This window comes from Podarcis melisellensis, assembly GCF_964234715.1.
Source record: "Podarcis melisellensis genome assembly, chromosome: 10".
In the NCBI taxonomy this organism is placed as follows: Eukaryota; Metazoa; Chordata; class Lepidosauria; order Squamata; family Lacertidae; genus Podarcis; species Podarcis melisellensis.
In genome coordinates, this window is record NC_138542.1 from 44699354 (window position 1) to 44716544 (window position 17191).

Consider the following 17191-nt stretch of genomic DNA (forward strand, 5'->3'; position numbering starts at 1 on the left):
AGCCTGGATAATGATATATATTGTATTATCTATAGTTTGGTATGAAGCACTGTAAGCTGTGTGTTTACTCACCTCAAAGAAAGCTCCCTAAATGCATTCTTGAAAGTAGGTGAGCTTGAAGTCATGTCTCTGGATTGGCTCTTTTGGAGACCAGGGTGGCAGCTATGGCTACCCAGAGGACCCCCAAAGAGAGGAGCGGAGAGGAGGCTAAGGGAACACTCCACAAGGGAGGGTGTTCAAAAAAGGGTGAGAGGCTGCCAGCTCTGCAGGCAAGGGGTGCCATAACTGGGCTCCTGAGCCCCACAGGGGTGGCACAGAAAAAATGTAGTTGGTAAAGGGAACCGTGGGCTCAAAAAGGTTGAAAACCTCTGCTTTAGGGCACTATATACAGGCCATAACCAGCCACAATAGCAATGTGGTAGGCAATAACACAGCTATTTCATAGAGTTTAAAAACATGGATTTTCTGAGCTTTGGCAAAAAAAGTGTACAGGAAAGCAAAAAAAAAAAAAAAAAGTGGTTGGTTTGTGATGCCGCAGTATATACCTACTGTGGAAGCAGCATAATGACAAATTTTGAATACATTCATGGGGTGGGAGAAAAATGGGTGGTTTATGGTCCAAGGAGCTTCCATTACAGTACTTGCTATAGTTCTCTGCTGTAGCGCAGGACTGAAGAGTTTGGTTTAAAGTAGCCCTTTTTCTAGCAGAAAAACTATCTGCTTGCAGAATTAATTTCTTCACTGCCTGGGAGTAAGGGGGGTGGGAATCAGTGAATGGCAGGGACTTGGTTAAGTAGATCAAGTATGTGGTATCCAGTGGGGAGGTTGAAAAGCTGGATTAATAATGAGCCTGCATGGAGGATTTGTCTTACCTTTTTTATGGCTTCATAGCAGGGTGTTGCTTATCAGTGTTGTTTTAATAGGAGACACATTGCCCTGGGATCTTGCCACTGCTATGCAGCTAGGAACCTGATATTATTGGTAAGGGCCTCTGTTTGCTTAGCCATTTTAATGCTTTTTTAAAAAAATGAGTATACATTCGTGTTTCAGCAGCAGCTGGTGAGAGACAGGGGACGATAAATTTAAACAGAGTGGGTTCTAGGCAGTGCCCCCCCTTCACTTGGAAAAGGCAGGAAGAACTCTTTTGGGCTGCCTCCAAATTCTAATTTTCTTGAGTGCCACCTATAGGAGAACCATGAGTGGGTTGGGATGGCGGGTCAGACCTCGCCACCCTTTGGTGCCAGCCGTGATCTGGACAACTCAAGCCGTTGCCTCTGACTGAACCCGTTATGAATTTGCTCACAACCCCCCATCCCTTGGCGGGCCAGTGGGGGGTGGGAAGGAGAGGTAATATAGTGAAAGGGAAGCAATAGGGGCTGGAAACTGTGGTAGCAGCATTTCCGGCTGAAGCGCGAGATAGAAAATGTTACCAATTGCTGCTTCTTGCACAACTGCAGCCAGATCCTATCCGTATTTACTCTGGAGTCAGCCCTAGTTGGTTCACGGGCGTAAGTATGCGCGAGGGATGGCAGCCTTAAATATCGGGGAGACGCAGGAGTCGCCTGCGCTGCTGTAATTCCCCCTCCTTTTGGGGAGGGAGGCGCTGGGCTACTGTGTTTACTTGGAAGACACACGGAAGTTAATGGTCAAGGTATGCATTAGGCTCCTACTGGCTTAAGCCGGTGCCCGCCTTCGTCCCTAGGCGAGAGAGGCACAGAGTTCTGTTCCGCCCGGGCGCTGCCTCTTTAAACGAGCGCGTGGTTGAAGAAGGCGCCTGCCCAGCTCCCCTCTGCGCCTCGGAGGGCGGGTTCGAGCACGCGCAATGCGCCGCCCTCCCGCCCTGCGCCGCCGCCGTCTCGCGCTCCTCCCTTTTGCGCGCGCTGCCCCGCCGCCGCCCCATTGGCCGGGTCCTGTCAGCTGATCCTGTGTTATTTCCTGTGTGTGTGTGTGAGGGGAGAATGGAGAGAGAAACCTCGGCACCACCACCGCGGAGCCGCCCCCGGCTCGACGCGGATCCCCGCCGCCCCACGCGCCGCTGAGAAGCGCCGCCCGCTCCGCGCTCCCCCCCCTGAGGGGGGGCGGGGGAGGACAGCGACGCTGAGGTAACGGCTTCGGTGCGTGCGAAGCCCTGTCGCGGGCCTCGGTGGAAGGGGCGGGGCGCGCGGCTGAGGCGGGGCGGGAGAAGGAGACGGGGAGACGGGTGCCCGGGCGGCCCGCGGGCCGCAGCATCCGCGCCCCTCCCCCAGCCGGGCTCTTGCCATGGATGCTTGGAGGAGGAATGCCCGCGGGGGGGGGTCGGAGTTGGGGAGATCCTCAGGAAATCCTGCGATCTACCTTTGCTCCTTCTGCCCCGCACTTCCCTCCCTGCCTTCTTGCGTACATTGCATCTGAAAAAGGGAGAGGGGTGTCGGAGGGGAAGTGTAATGTGGAGGGAGGGAAGGTGGTTAAAGCGGGGCAGGGGGAATGGCTTCCTGCTGGGATTTCAATCCCCTGGTGGGACGATGCTTTTTCCAAGTCGAAGGAATCGTAGAGAAGGCATCTTGGCTTCTTCCCTCAGTCAGTGTGAAGCAGACCGAAGGGGATTCAGTTAGGCCCACTGAATTGGTGGCTTCTCTCTTATACAGATTGTGTGTGCGTGCGTGCACGCACGTTTGTTTTAAAAAAAGTAGACTAGGAAGGACTTCCAAAAAATTGAAGTATGAATGAAAAAATAAATAAATTTGTGACCTTCGTGGTGTTTTTTTAGGATGTAAGCTGCTCTCCAGTTCAGCTGGCCTCTTGCTTTCTTTCAGTTCATCTCTTAGGCAAACTGATGGAATTGACCACCTCATGCCACTCTGAACAAACGTAAAGGTCTGGGTAGGGACTCAAAACATTAAATATCCTAAATGAGTTGGGAATAATATTTCCTGATGTTGTGCATTAATATGAGCCAAATTGAATTGCATGAAATATTTCTTAATGGCTCTGTAGCAGTAATTGCTTCATGCTCTCTTTTCCCTACTAACATACCATCCACCTTTTTTCTTCATAAGAGTCAACTGAGGTCGTTAGAGGGTATGCTGTCACTTCTGGTAAAACTTAACTGTTGTTGTAGCCACTTCTTGGAAGTAAGTGTCATGAGTTATTGCCTAGAAGAGTGATAGCAATGCTATATATGGTGAGCAGTGTTAAAGTTAGGAAGACTTAAATACTTCTAATTAGTGTTGCCTTTGCCTTATGTACTAGTTTTTTTTAAAAAACAAAACTATAAATGTTCATATGTCCCCTATATCTATGCTATCCAGTACAATCATAATTGTGAATGACAACAAGGTAGTGTTTGGGCAGCAGGCTTGTATTTGTCCTCAGTAATTAAAACAATGCTTTTTTGTGCAGTACATTCTACTTTTTTAAAAAAAGTAACAAACTCTTAGTTCCCTGACTTCTGTATTAGGTGGCAAGTAGTTCAAAAAAGGAATCCAGAGCATATTTAACAAGCATAGTATATAGTTTTGAAATAGATTGGGGACACCTGACTTTAAATGCTGCTCTGCCGTGAAACTGATGGTGGCAATTGGTTCTTGGTCACCATCCTTCAGCCTAATCTGTGCCTGCAGAATGGCTGTTGAAGAAAAATGGAATAATCCTGTTCATTGACATCCTGAGCTTCTTGATGAAAGGGTGAGGTGAAGTCACATTTATTTGTACCTTGTCCGGCTTCATGTCCTCAATTAAGTTTGCCATGAAGTATTTTCATGGAATTGGTCTGCTAGTCTCATATTAGAACAATATTTAGGTTTCTGTGATATATGAAATTAACCATTTCATTTTTGTGGGTGTGAGTGCTCTATTAGTTTGTTGTGAGGTAGCAATAACTATTTTAGTGTCTATTATTTTACTTGTAAATAAATGAATCCTAGTTCTTATTTTCTGAAATTAATATATTTTGTTTGTCAAAATATATTAATTTCACTATAATATAGTGCAGCTAGATCTATATGGAATCAGCTGTACACACTGCTGTACTTTAGTGGTCTCTATATCAGGCTATTCTGACATCTGCAGATAGCAAGTCAGGGAACTGAGTGTTTTGGTGCATTCAGAGCACCTCATGAGCATATTTAGTGTGAAGCTCTAAGGAAGTTGACCACACTTGACGGTAAAGGTTCCACCAACCTAAGGTACAGTTGTGCTTATATTCTGGATTAAAAATCCTCAGGCAACAAATAAGTGCTCCTTTTCCTTTTGGTGTATACATAGAAGAGAAATACAGTAAGCCTGCAACTTATGCTCATGTGGAGGGTGGACGGAGCCCACCTCCAACAGGCTCCTTGCACACTCCCTCCATTGACTTGGCTGCTAGACCAACCCATCTGCTGCTATCCCTCAACTGCCAGGGCTCCGTACCTGCCGTAGGGGTGCCTCATTATGCCCCCTCAAAAATGTGCACCTGAGGCCACTGCCCCCCCCCCCACTATGCCTTCTTCTTGCATAGTATGGTCTGCTCTGGTTGGCAGTGGTTCTAGGCAGAGATGTCTGTGAGCACCTGATCCTCTTACCTGCAGATACCAGATACTGAACCTGGACCCTTCTGCATGTGACACATGTACTCTATTGCTGAGCTATAGTCTCCTACATACCATTTCTGAGTGCTGTGGTATGTGAGCTTTCATATTTAAATAGTTACGTCCTGTCACTACTGTATCAGACTAGTTAGAGAAGTGTTCTAATCTTCTCCTTATGGGTTGTTGGGAGTTTTTTTGTCATGGAGAACATTCAGACCTGTGATCCTGCCGACATCTAGAACTGGTTCAGTTCCAAGAAGGCTGTATTATGCTTTTCTGAAATATGCATTTAAACTTCAAGACATGCTGTTTAATATGGTTTTGTTATTTTCCAAGGGAGTATCATTGCCTGTGTCTTGATAGTCCCCTGTGTAACACATGTAGAGTTCTACTACAGCTATGGCTGTAATCCTGTGCACACATAACTAGGAATAAGCTCCACTGAACATAGCAAGATTTCTTTCCGAGTAAAATATATACTGATTGTATGGTAAATCTGCAAGATCTGCTTTCCTTGCAATATTAGTCTGAAAGAGTTAGCAATGGAGGAAATGTGTGGAATAATTTTGACATAAACTGGATACTACATTGTGATCAGTAGTCTAAATAAAGGTATTAAAGTTTTGACTGCTGATTATATTCTAGTTAACATAGTTGTCCATTTGAAGAGATGCAGCATGTAAACTGCTCAAATGATAAAAAAAACTGCACAGAGTTCTTTAAACCTGAGTTTCTGGCCCACTAGGGCAGCTGTGTGAAATTCACATTAACCAGAATCCCAGTTACCTATATTGCGTGACTAAATGTAGTTGTCTGCTACTCACTATATTGTCATTGTGATTGTAAAAATGAAACAATATTGAAATTATTAAAGTAGGTTGATATAAACAATGGAAATTTGTTAGTATGTAGAGCTAGTGAAGTCAAAGTGGTTATGTTCATGAATTGCTTATTAATATGCAATGTCTTTCTGTTAATGCATGCAAAGTATCAATTATATCAACTTAATCAGTCCAAATACAACCCATTCCCTACCTCACAGCACCACCAAAGAGCATAAACCAAAACTATCCCAGGAAAATATCATACTTTCACACCGATAATCTATTTTTAACATGCCAAAGGGATAGAAGAGAGAATTGTCTATAGCCATCAATGGCAAAATTAAGAATTTAATAGAGCTCGGATTGGGCACAAATGTGCATACCAAGTTTGGAGGAACAAAAACTCAATGGAGAAAAACCCAAAAAACTCAATGAGGACTTTGTATTTAGTGGACATGGGATGCTGCTGGAAGCCTGAACAGAAACCCTCTATACGGCAACATTTTGTTGTAGGCCTTTTTTGTATTTCTATTACTTCATTATCCTGTTAAGTAGCTTGTCTGTGCCATGTACAGCAGCTAAAATACTGCTAGTGCTAAATGTGTCACATGTTTTCTTGACACATCACACCCTTCTTGAACTAATTCTAAATGTTTCAAAAAGTATGTTTTTTAAGAATTCACAAAAGCTAGCTGTATGTGCCAGGAGGCATCATGTTGGGGATAGGTGTAATGCAAATAGTGGCCTGTTTCAGACAATCATATTTCAGCTTAGTAAGCAGATACATAAACAAGTCATTTTTCTACACATAAAGCCCTTTTGTAGCATTAGCAATCAAATGAGGAAGCCTTTGATAAACCATGATTAACCATTTTGTCCACATGGACAGAATCACTGTAGTTACAGTACTGGCTTTGGAACAGGCCAGGATATAAAACTGCAGTATGAAGTTGGTTTGATATCCTGGCTTGTTCTAAAGCTGATAGCCATAGTTGCCCAGTTTGCATGAAAAATGAAATAATGGCTAATGGGAGACTTCCTGGCTTGATGCATGTATTGAAAAGGGCTGTGGGGGGAGCAAAAGTCTTGTTTATGGTTTAGTGTATTAAGCCAAGGTATGATTGTCTGGACATGGCCAACAGTGGAAAGTGTTTTATGTTCTTAAGATGTTTGGGCTATTTACTCACAACAACGTGAACAGTATAAACACTTCCTGGTGTTTATGGCTCAGGCCGGGGAGCTTATGCCATCAGCTCCCAGTTGGCCTAAGGCTAAGCGGATTGTTACTACTTTTTATCATGTTTATTTGTTTTAGTATTTCAAAATGGTAAACCATCTTGAGTATTTTGGCAAAAAGGTGGCATATACATACAACAAAAGAATTTTTAAAAAAATGAATCTCCCTGAGATCTTTTCATATCAGTGGACAGCTGTACAAAACAGCAAGCGGTGAAATGACAGCTGTGGTGAAAAGTGAAAGCTTTACCTTTCAGTTTTGACTAAACCACAATTTCTTGATATGTCTGATCTCTAGCAACTCTGATTTATTTTAACTAATTAGTTAAAGCAAACCAGGATCAAACAGAGGTTTCATATCCTTCTTAACTAAGTAGAGGTAATATGCAGCTCTTGGTAGAGGTAATATGCAACTCAGCTCTGAGTTCATATGCAGTTGGAAGCTCTTGCTTAGTCAAAAGTGGTGGAAGCAGAAGCATTTACTCTTCTTTTGCATGCAGAGGACCACAAGAGGAAAGGGTGAGAACACAATACTAAGTCTTGCTGGATCTTGTTCATGATTATCATATTCTAAAGAACACTTTAGATAATCTGAACTGGGCCTTGGTGTTTTGCCTTCTTATTTCTGATTCTTTAGCTTCATCAAAAGTGTCTCGGTTGGCTTTTACACTAAGAGGGCTGATTGACATTATCTCTGTCACCATGGGTATAAAGAGGCTCAATATACCATTCAGACAACCATTCTCCTGCTTACCATACTGCAAATTATCTTTTGAATGTGTGTGTAGTCATGTGCAAGAATTGAAACTGGACTTATGGTAATGCACTTGGACCATTGTTATATTGCCTTTTCATCTATAGGGACATTACTACATGCAGCTTCCCAAGGCGGTCATGTAACTGTAGGCCTCAGTAAGTGACATTTGATGAACCATTGATCTAATCCATTTACTGCACTTCCTTCCTGGAAAGCTACTCACGTAAACAAGATCACTTCGCTGTCTTTTCCTGCATTGTGTGGATATTGTCACAAATTCTGAATAAGGAAGGGTATGGCTTTCCTCACAATGCCTTTCATTCATTTCACAATACTTTTCATTCCTTAAGGATATGGAACATCTTTGAGCATTTATAGCGTAGTAGTCAGAGTGTTGGACTGGGACCAGAAGACCTGGGTTCAAATTCAAACTTGGCCATAAAGCTCATTGGAATACTGTGAGCCAGTAACCCTTCATCTTTTGCAACATTACAGGGGAGTTGTGTGAGGATAAAATGGAAAGGGAGATGCTATGTATGCTGCTGCAAACACCTTAACAGAAACATTGGATTGAAATTAGTAAATTAATATACCACTGAAGAACAACATATACATTCTTTAGGGTCCAGGGGAGAGAAAAAGATTGTTGCACCAACTCAAATTTATTTGATCAGTACTTAGGAAGTAATTTGATTATACTACAGAAGTATGCATGAAATATGTACCTGATGATGAACACATCTTTTTTGAACAATAAATTATATACCTGCCCTCATCCCTTGAAGTAGGAATAACAATGTTTGAATTGCTCAACAGGCAAAAGATAAACTTGCCATTTTATGTGAATGGCTTGCCCATATCATGAGCTGAGGTGCAGTACAAAGCATAGTTACTAAAAAGTAAGTCACATTCAGCTCCACAATTCTTACTACCTAGTAAGTATGACTTGATTCCTTTTGACGAAGTCTCTCATGATATTTGTCTTAATGACATTTTACCCAGATGGTCTGTTAGGTGGATTTGAAGCTGGCCCAAAGAGTGTTCAGCAGGGGCTCCTTGTCATCCTATGTATTTCTATGTTGGGTACAGGGGAGTGGCCTTCCATCCTCTGGCAACCCACTTTTTGGGCACAAAAGAGTTGGAGTGTTCTGATCCTCCTCACCCAGCCTGTTTGTTTGCCTGCGTTTCCCCTGTCAGTGCAGCTTCATAGCAACCTCTTCAACTTCTCTAGCCTATGGATATGTTTTCACACCTGCATGCTGTGCTGTTATTCTTGTGATACCTCACAAAGAATGTAATTGTTAAGCAGATAAAGTAATTGGTCTGCTTTAATTGTGCATGTTGACTGCTAGTTGGAATTAATTAGTTTCATTAGCAGCCAGCCCTTACTCTTTTAATGTTCCATACCTTATTGCAACAACTAAGAAATGATGGTTCTTGGAGGATTGACTTCTTTAATACTGATACTTACATACTGATTACTTTTACTAACTAATGAACTGTTCTTATAACACACTTAACTCCTGCTTTCTTAAACTGCAAAGAAAGGGAATAAAAAAGCAAGAAAGCCCAATTGATTTCACTATTCATAGTACTTAATAGGAATTTGGGGGGAGGAATTTTAGGCCTCTCCGTGTGTCACCCCCAAACCATTCCCCTTAAAGGAACACCACACAGTTGCAACTTATCTGCCTCATCTACTGACAGCCTTTGTACACAGATATAATCTGGAACCTGAATTAAACACTTACCAAATTACAAGGAAACAAATAGAAATGCATTGCATACAAACATCATGGTGGAGTCACCTGTCTTACAGTTATGGCATTTGGTAATATAAATTGGCAAATTCACCTAATTACAAATTCATATCTTCTCCTTTTACTTTGATAGGCACATTGTTGTGACAAAGAGTGATGTGTTTACCTGAGCTCATTACTCAAATTATGAGAGGAAAATATAGAAGAGGAAGTTCTTCATGAAATCCAGAACCCCCAATCCCCCCCCCCATTTTAGCAAAATTATGCCCTCTCTGAATATAGCCTTCTAAAAACAGTCCCCTCACTTGTAATCTTAGTACTGTCTGATCTCTTCATTATCTTAATTGACATTTATATGTGTGTTCTTTGTGTCTTTTGTTTTTCTTGCTCTAAGTGTTTACGCTCATCTGTATATGCCTGTTGGAAAAGAAATCTATGTATTTTAAATATCTGCAGTTTCATCAGTCCAAGACTCTTGATGTGGGATGCTGTTGTGAACAGTACATCATTGCTGGTTTGGGAAAGGGTATTTCTATCATCTCTCATAACAATTCCTCCAAACAAGATGTTGAAAAGTTAGCTAGTAAAATCTTCTTAAGTACCCTTGTAACATACAATCAAGCTGACATTCTGGTCTAGTTTCCTAGATAGCAGGCCCAACTGCTGATAATAGGACAAGAAAGCAAGAGGACATTTTGAGTTTGAAATTGCTACAAGTGATTTTAAATATACATTAAAAACTACTTACGTTACTGTGAAATAGGAATTATTTTGCTAATTTCTTTTTCTCTTTTTCTCTTCTAGGCGGGTTGCTGAGCTGTCAGTCTGCAGCTGAACAGCATGCAGTCCTTTCGAGAGCAAAGCAGTTACCACGGAAACCAGCAGAACTACCCACAGGAAGTGCATGGTGCATCCCGTCTAGAAGAATTTAGCACCCGCCAGCAGGCTCAGATGTTCCAGAGCTTTGGAGGAGGTGGCAGCAGCAGTGGGCGCCGTGGAGCAGCAGGCAGTTCGGCCTCAATGGCTGGTGAGAGCTCTGGACATCAGAGCTATCAAAGTTTCAGAAAGGAAGCAGGAGAATTCTACTATATGGCCTCAAGTAAGGATCCTGTGGCAGCCGGAGGGCAGCAGCTTCCTCAGCGCAGGCCTTCTGGGCCAGTACAGAGCTATGGACCACCCCAAGGGAGCAGCTTTGGGAGTCAGTATGGGAGTGAAGGTCATGTGAGCCAGTTTCAAACGCAACACTCATCCCTTAGTGGTGTGACCCATTATCAACAGGATTATACTGGTCCTTTCTCCCCTGGAAGTGCTCAGTACCAGCAGCAAAGTTCGAGCCAGCAGCAGCAACAGGTTCAGCAGATGAGACAACAGCTCTACCAGTCTCATCAGCCTTTGCCACAAGCCTCCAGCCAGTCTGCCTCCAGCACATCTCATATGCAGCCAATGCAACGTCCTTCAACTCTGCCTTCCTCTGCTTCTGGCTATCAGTTGCGAGTGGGTCAGTATAGCCAACACTATCAGCCTCCTGCTTCTTCCTCTTCTTCTTTTCCTTCTCCTCAGCGTTTTAGCCAATCTGGGCAGAACTATGATGGCAGTTACAGTGTGAATGCTAGTTCACAGTATGAAGGACATGCTGTTGGGTCGAGTTCGCAAACTTATGGAACTCAGTCAAACTACACCTTTCAGGCACAGCCAATGAAGAACTTTGAACAGTCAAAGTTACCCCAAGGCAGTCAGCAGGCACAGGGACAGGCACAGCAGTCACAGCAGCAGCAACAACAACAGCAGCAGCAGCAGCCTCCCTCACAGCATATAATGCAGTACTCAAATACTGCCACCAAACTGTCTCTTCAGAGTCAAGTAGGTCAGTACAACCAGGCTGAGGTTCCTGTGAGATCACCCATGCAGTTCCACCAGAATTTTAGTCCTATATCTAACCCCTCACCAGCTGCCTCTGTGGTTCAGTCCCCAAGCTGCAGCTCCACACCATCTCCTCTCATGGCAGGTGGTGAGAACCTTCAGTGTGGACAAAGCAACATGCCTGTAGCCTCTAGAAACCGCATTTTACAAATGATGCCTCAGCTTAGTCCAACACCATCCATGATGCCAAGTCCCAATGCTCAGGGTGGAGGATTCAAGGGATTTGGGCTTGAAGGACTGCAGGAAAAGAGGCTTACGGATCCAGGACTAAGCAGCCTAAGTGCTTTAAGTAGTCAAGTGGCAAATCTTCCCAATACAGTCCAGCACATGCTACTTTCAGATGCTTTGGCACCTCAGAAGAAAAACTCCAAAAGATCTTCACTATCTAAAAAGGCTGATAGCTGCACAAACTCAGAAGGTTCTTCCCAAGCAGAGGAACAGCTCAAGTCTCCTCTGGCAGAATCAATTGATGGTGGCTGCTCCAGTAGTTCGGAGGACCAAGGCGAGAGGGTGAGACAACTGAGCGGTCAGAGTACCAGTTCTGATACCACCTACAAGGGGGGTAATTTAGAGAGATCCCACCCATCACCAACACAAGCATCTCAAAATGAGCCTCCAAAGCTCAGCACCAGCCCTGCAGATGAGGAAGAAGTGGCCTCTCCTCCTGATGAAAAGGAGGCCTTAGTTGCTGTGGAGACACCCCCGAAGGTCAATGAAAAGGCAGTTGGTGTGATAGTTTCCCGAGAAGCTATGACGGGCAGAGTGGAAAAGTCAGGTGGGCAGGATAAGCAGCAACAAGATGATGTTTCCACAGGTGCTCAAGCACCATCTTCTGCCAGTGTGATGAAAGACACTGGGCTTCTGGGACCACAGCAAGAGCCACAAGGAGGGAGTAAGGGGAGCAAAAGTGGGGACAGCAGCACTAACCACAACGGAGATGGGAATGGACAGCTTGGTCATGCTGTTGTTGGCTCCAGTTTTCCGGGCAGAACCGAGCCTTCAAAATCCCCTGGTAGTTTGAGGTATAGCTACAAAGACAATATTGGGGCTAGTATGCAGAGAAATGCTGGCAACTTCCCTCAGTATCCTTCAGGTCAGGATAAAGGGGATTTTCCAGGGCATAGTGAGCGAAAAGGCAGGAATGAGAAATTTCCTAGTCTGTTGCAGGAAGTTTTGCAAGGCTATCACCATCACCCTGACAGAAGATATTCTAGAAATGCACAAGATCATCATGGGATGACTGGAACTCTCGAGGGTGCCATGAGACCCAATGTCCTGATCAATCAAGCCAATGAATTAAGTAATAGAGGTCTTTTAAACAAAAGCATAGGCTCCCTCTTGGAAAATCCACACTGGAGCCACTGGGATAGAAAGTCTAGTGGCACAACTTCTGAGATGAAACAGATAAATCTAGCAGACTATCCCATGCCTCGAAAGTTTGAGATAGAGTCCCAATCCTCTTCTCATGAAGGTGGAGGACTCTCTGAGAGGAGATCAGTTATTTGTGATATATCACCCTTGAGGCAGATTGCTAGAGAACCTGGGTCTCACTCTGTGGGACACATGGGTCCTGATGGCAGGAGTGGAAGGAGTGACCGTCTAACTCCTGGTCAGTCAGTCATCCTTCCTGGTGGTCTGGTGACCATGGAACCAAAGCTAAAGTCTCACAGTGGGCAAATCAAGGAAGAAGATTTTGAACAGTCTAAGACCTCTGCCAACCTCAACAATAAAAAATCTGGAGACCATTGTCATCTTGCAAGTTTTAAGCATGAGTCTTACCGAGGCAATGCTAGCCCCGGAGCTGCAGCTCTTGATTCTGCAGCAGAGTACCTTTTGCAACAAGATAGCCGATCACAGCTCAGGCGAGGACCCGGCAGAATGGGAAGCAGCCGAGAGGGAATGAGAGGTAAATCTCCCTCTCAGTTTCATGATCTGGCAGACAAATTAAAGATGTCACCAGGTAGAAGCAGAGGTCCAGGCACAGATCTTCACCACATGAATCCACATATGGTGCTTTCTGACAGGGTGAACCGGGGTTCCTTACACTCTCCTTTCCCTCCAAATTCTGAAAGCTCATCGTTGGCTTCAGTTTATCACACTAATGCTCGATCTCATGCTTTTGGTGATCCTAACCAGGGGTTGAATTCCCAATACCACTACAAAAGGCAGCTGTACCAACAACAACAGGAAGAATACAAAGATTGGAGTAGCAGCTCTGCCCAGGGAGTGATTGCAGCTGCTCAACATAGACAGGAGACAGCAAGAAAGAGCCCAAGGCAACAGCAGTTCTTGGACAGAGTAAGGAGTCCTTTGAAAAATGACAAGGATGGAATGATGTATCTCCATTCTGGTTCTTACCATGATGCTGTCAGTCAAGACACAAGCCGTTGCTTGTTAGGGAGTGATGGGTCTCTTCAAAATAAGTGTGCTGAAATTAAACATTTGAATCAAAAGATTCAGCAACAAGAATCTGGTTGGGATCTTTCCCGACAGGTGACTACTGGGAAAAACAGTGGCTCTCTAGGAGCAGCTAGTCAGAAGAGATTTTCATCTCAAGATAGTGATGCACACAAGCGTGAAGATGCTGGAGATGTACTTAAATCTGGCAATGCCATGGTAAGGATTCCTGGCCAAGAAGAGCAGTCTTCTCAAAATCCTTTAATCATGAGAAGGAGAGTCCGCTCTTTTATCTCTCCTATTCCCAGCAAGAGGCAGTTGCAGGAAATGAAGAATAGTGGCACTGAAGACAAAGGACGCCTGCTCACTTCATCAAAGGATGGAGCTGATAAAACACTCAACTCCTATGCCCATTCTTCCCAAAGCCAAGATGTTAGTAAGTCACTCTCAAAAGGAGAATCTCCTAGGAATCTTCCAAGTCCTGACAATAGAAATTGCTCTGCTGTTTCCCTCACAAGCCCAGCTAAAACAAAAATTCTGCCTCCACGGAAGGGCCGTGGGTTAAAATTGGAAGCTATTGTTCAAAAAATCACTTCCCCTAATGTTCGGAGGAGTGCTTCTTCAAATTGTGCTGAAGCTGGCCCAGATGCAGTGACCCTTGATGACATTCTGTCACTGAAGAGTGGCCCACCAGAGGGTGGGAATGTGTCCAATCATGGAATGGAAGCAGAAAATATAAAAGAAGAAATTGTGCTGGATCAAGAGAGCCAAGAATTGACTAGTGAAATTTCTCTGACAATATCTTCTGAAGAATGGCATGCGGATAGAGATGAGGTCGTAAAAAAAGAGACACCTGAACTTGCAAGTGTTGTCAAGGAGGCCCCAGTGCCTACTGTGATCCCAGCACCTTCACAAAAATCTGTTTGTCAGGGAAGAACAGATGGCTCACTAGCTGGGGCAGGATCTATAAGCTTTTCCGAATTAAAAACAGTCTCTCCATCCAAAGTCTTGACTCCTGAACCAAATCTAAAGTCTGAAGAGAAGGGTGGAGATGCAGTCATTGTGACACCCAAGCCAGATCCTTTTCCTCCAAAGGGTTATTTTCCTTCTGGTAAGAAGAAGGGGCGGCCTATTGGTAGTGTTAACAAACAGAAGAAGCAGCAGCAGCAACAGCAGCAGCCGCCGCCGCCTCCTCCGCCACCTCCGCCTCAACAACAGTTGCTGCTTCCGCCACTTCCATCAGTACCAGAAGCGCTGCAGCCATCAGAGGAGGCAGGAGGTGGAGAACCTAAACCCAAGAGACAGCGAAGGGAGAGGAGGAAACCTACAGCACAGCCACGGAAGCGGAAGCCAAGACGAGCTGCTCCAATTGTGGAGCCCCAGGAACCAGAGATCAAACTGAAATATGCCACACAGTCTCTTGATAAAACTGATAACAAGAACAAGTCTTTTTTCCCTTATATTCATGTAGTGAACAAGTGTGAGATAGGTGCTGTATGCACAATAATTAATGCAGAGGAAGAGGAGCAGAATAAGCTGGCGAGGGGCCGAAAAGGGCAGAGGTCATCAACACCACCTCCCAGCAATGTTGAGAGCAAAGTACTGCCTATTTCCTCTTTCATGCTACAGGGCCCTGTAGTAACAGAGTCCTCTGTCATGGGCCACCTGGTTTGTTGCCTGTGTGGTAAGTGGGCCAGCTATCGCAACATGGGTGATCTCTTTGGACCTTTCTATCCCCAGGATTATGCGGCCACATTACCCAAGAATCCCCCTCCCAAGAGGGCCACAGAAATGCAGAATAAGGTCAAAGTACGACATAAAAGTGCGTCTAATGGTTCCAAGACCGATACGGAGGAGGAGGAAGAGCAGCAGCAGCAACAAAAGGAGCAGAGAAGCCTCACTGCCCACCCTCGCTTTAAGAGACGGCATCGCTCAGAGGACTGTGCTGGGGCCTCTCGTTCCCTTTCGAGAGGCGCTGCTTGTAAAAAGGCAACCACTGAGGGTAGCAATGTTGGTGAAAAAGCTCCTTTGGACTCTAAACCCCCCATGTCCACTTCGGAAGGTGGTCCTGAGTTGGAGTTACAAATTCCTGAACTACCTCTTGACAGCAATGAATTTTGGGTCCACGAGGGCTGTATTCTCTGGGCCAATGGGATTTACCTGGTCTGTGGCAAGCTTTATGGGCTGCAAGAAGCTGTGGAAATAGCTAAAGAGATGGTGAGTACCATAAATGAATAATGCTGTAATGTTTCTTTTTCAGACAGCTTGGTGTTTCCTGTGTTCCCGGTTTTATTTCCTTCACTTATGCCTTGGCAATGGTGGTGCCATTGTAATTATGTGGATTAGGTATGGCCTCACGGGTGGCGCTGTGGTCTAAACCAGAGAGCCTAGGGCTCGCTGATCAGAAGGTCGGTGGTTCGAATCCCCGCAATGGGGTGAGCTCCCATTACTCGGTCCCTGCTCCTGCCATCCTAGCAGTTTGAAAGCACATCAAAGTGTAAGTAGATAAATAGGTACCACTCTGGTGAGAAGGTAAATGGCATTTCCGTGCGCTGCTCTGGTTCGCCAGAAGCAGCTTAGTCATGCTGGCCACATGACCAGGAAGCTGCGGACAAACGCCTGCTCTCTCGGCCTATAGGGCGAGATGAGCGCCGCAACCCCAGAGTCGTCTGCGACTGGACTTAATGGTCAGGGGTCCCTTTACCTTTATATATGTAAGCTGGAATTTTCTCTCAACATTACTTGTAGTATAATTTTAGACTGGCATTTACAGAATTGCCTTGTGCATTGATTTCTGGTCCCTATTAGGAATATTAGTGACTTTGTGTGGCCCGGGGGGGTTGGGAGCCAAGGTACTAATTATGGTTTTTAACCGATAGGGATAGCTAGCTGCCAATATATGATTAATTACAATAACACAATTCTATTACCATTTCTGTCTTTTAACAACTTTATGCTTCTTGGACCCTAGTTTTTTCTTCTTTCCATCACAGTGAAACTCATGAGTTATATATTTGTAGGGAAAGACTTATATCTGATACAGAAAATGGAATGAGAGGTACACCTGCCGAAAGACATCCTGAGGCAATAGAAAGACTTAGTTGAACTAGTTTCTATTTTGTGTTGCCACCTGAGGTTAAGCTTCTGGCTTAAACAAGCTGAAATTAATTTTTGATGCCCCATACACATATTAGTGCTATATTTAAAAAATTGTCTCCCCTGTTCCAATAATAGGCTTTTATTTGTATCATCACTTCATTATTTTCAGATTATACACAAAAAGAAACATAAATAGTTTAAGCAATTGAGGATAGTGAATATGATGGATCATAAAGGAAATCAAATGTTTCTAAGACTGTTAGGGTGCTATTCATTTATAATTTGGTTCTTGCTTTGAATTCAACATCAGCTTTGTTTTGATCACCAGAAAGTTCTGCTACTTTATTTTTAAACGCAGACTTAATAGTCTCACATGTAAGTCAGACATTCAGTAGCCTACAAACTGTTTTACTAGCTTGCCTTCTTCTACACATTATTGCTCAGGTTGTAACTGCATTCTAGTTCTGAGCTCAGCCATATGCTAACGAGTGTAGGAGGGAATGGGACTATGACATGATATGACTATGATATGATATGGGACTAGTGCAAGCGAGGGCTCTCCAGGCTAACAGCATGGGATAGTGGAGAGAAGCATGCAGGAACCCTTGGTACTCTCTTAGATGCAATTACCATGGAAGGTGAGTGGGAGAT

At 44.3% G+C, this 17191-nt stretch overlaps 1 protein-coding gene across 15 annotated transcripts in view; it reads left to right on the forward strand.

Annotated features, from left to right (window-relative positions):
- The window catches only part of TCF20 (transcription factor 20), a 186565-nt gene that overhangs the window by 113223 nt on the left and 56151 nt on the right, over positions 1–17191 (forward strand). For 12 of the 15 annotated variants that reach the window (XM_081928632.1, XM_081928637.1, XM_081928643.1 and 9 more), the window contains one exon: positions 9929–15658. In XM_081928632.1, the coding sequence (XP_081784758.1) occupies positions 9965–15658 (5694 nt within the window). In that variant the 5' untranslated portion in view covers positions 9929–9964. Of the gene's footprint in view, positions 1–1426; positions 2115–2749; positions 2860–9928; positions 15659–17191 lie in introns of those variants that run through there. The other 3 variants (XM_081928635.1, XM_081928633.1, XM_081928636.1) reach the window with 3 other exon arrangements.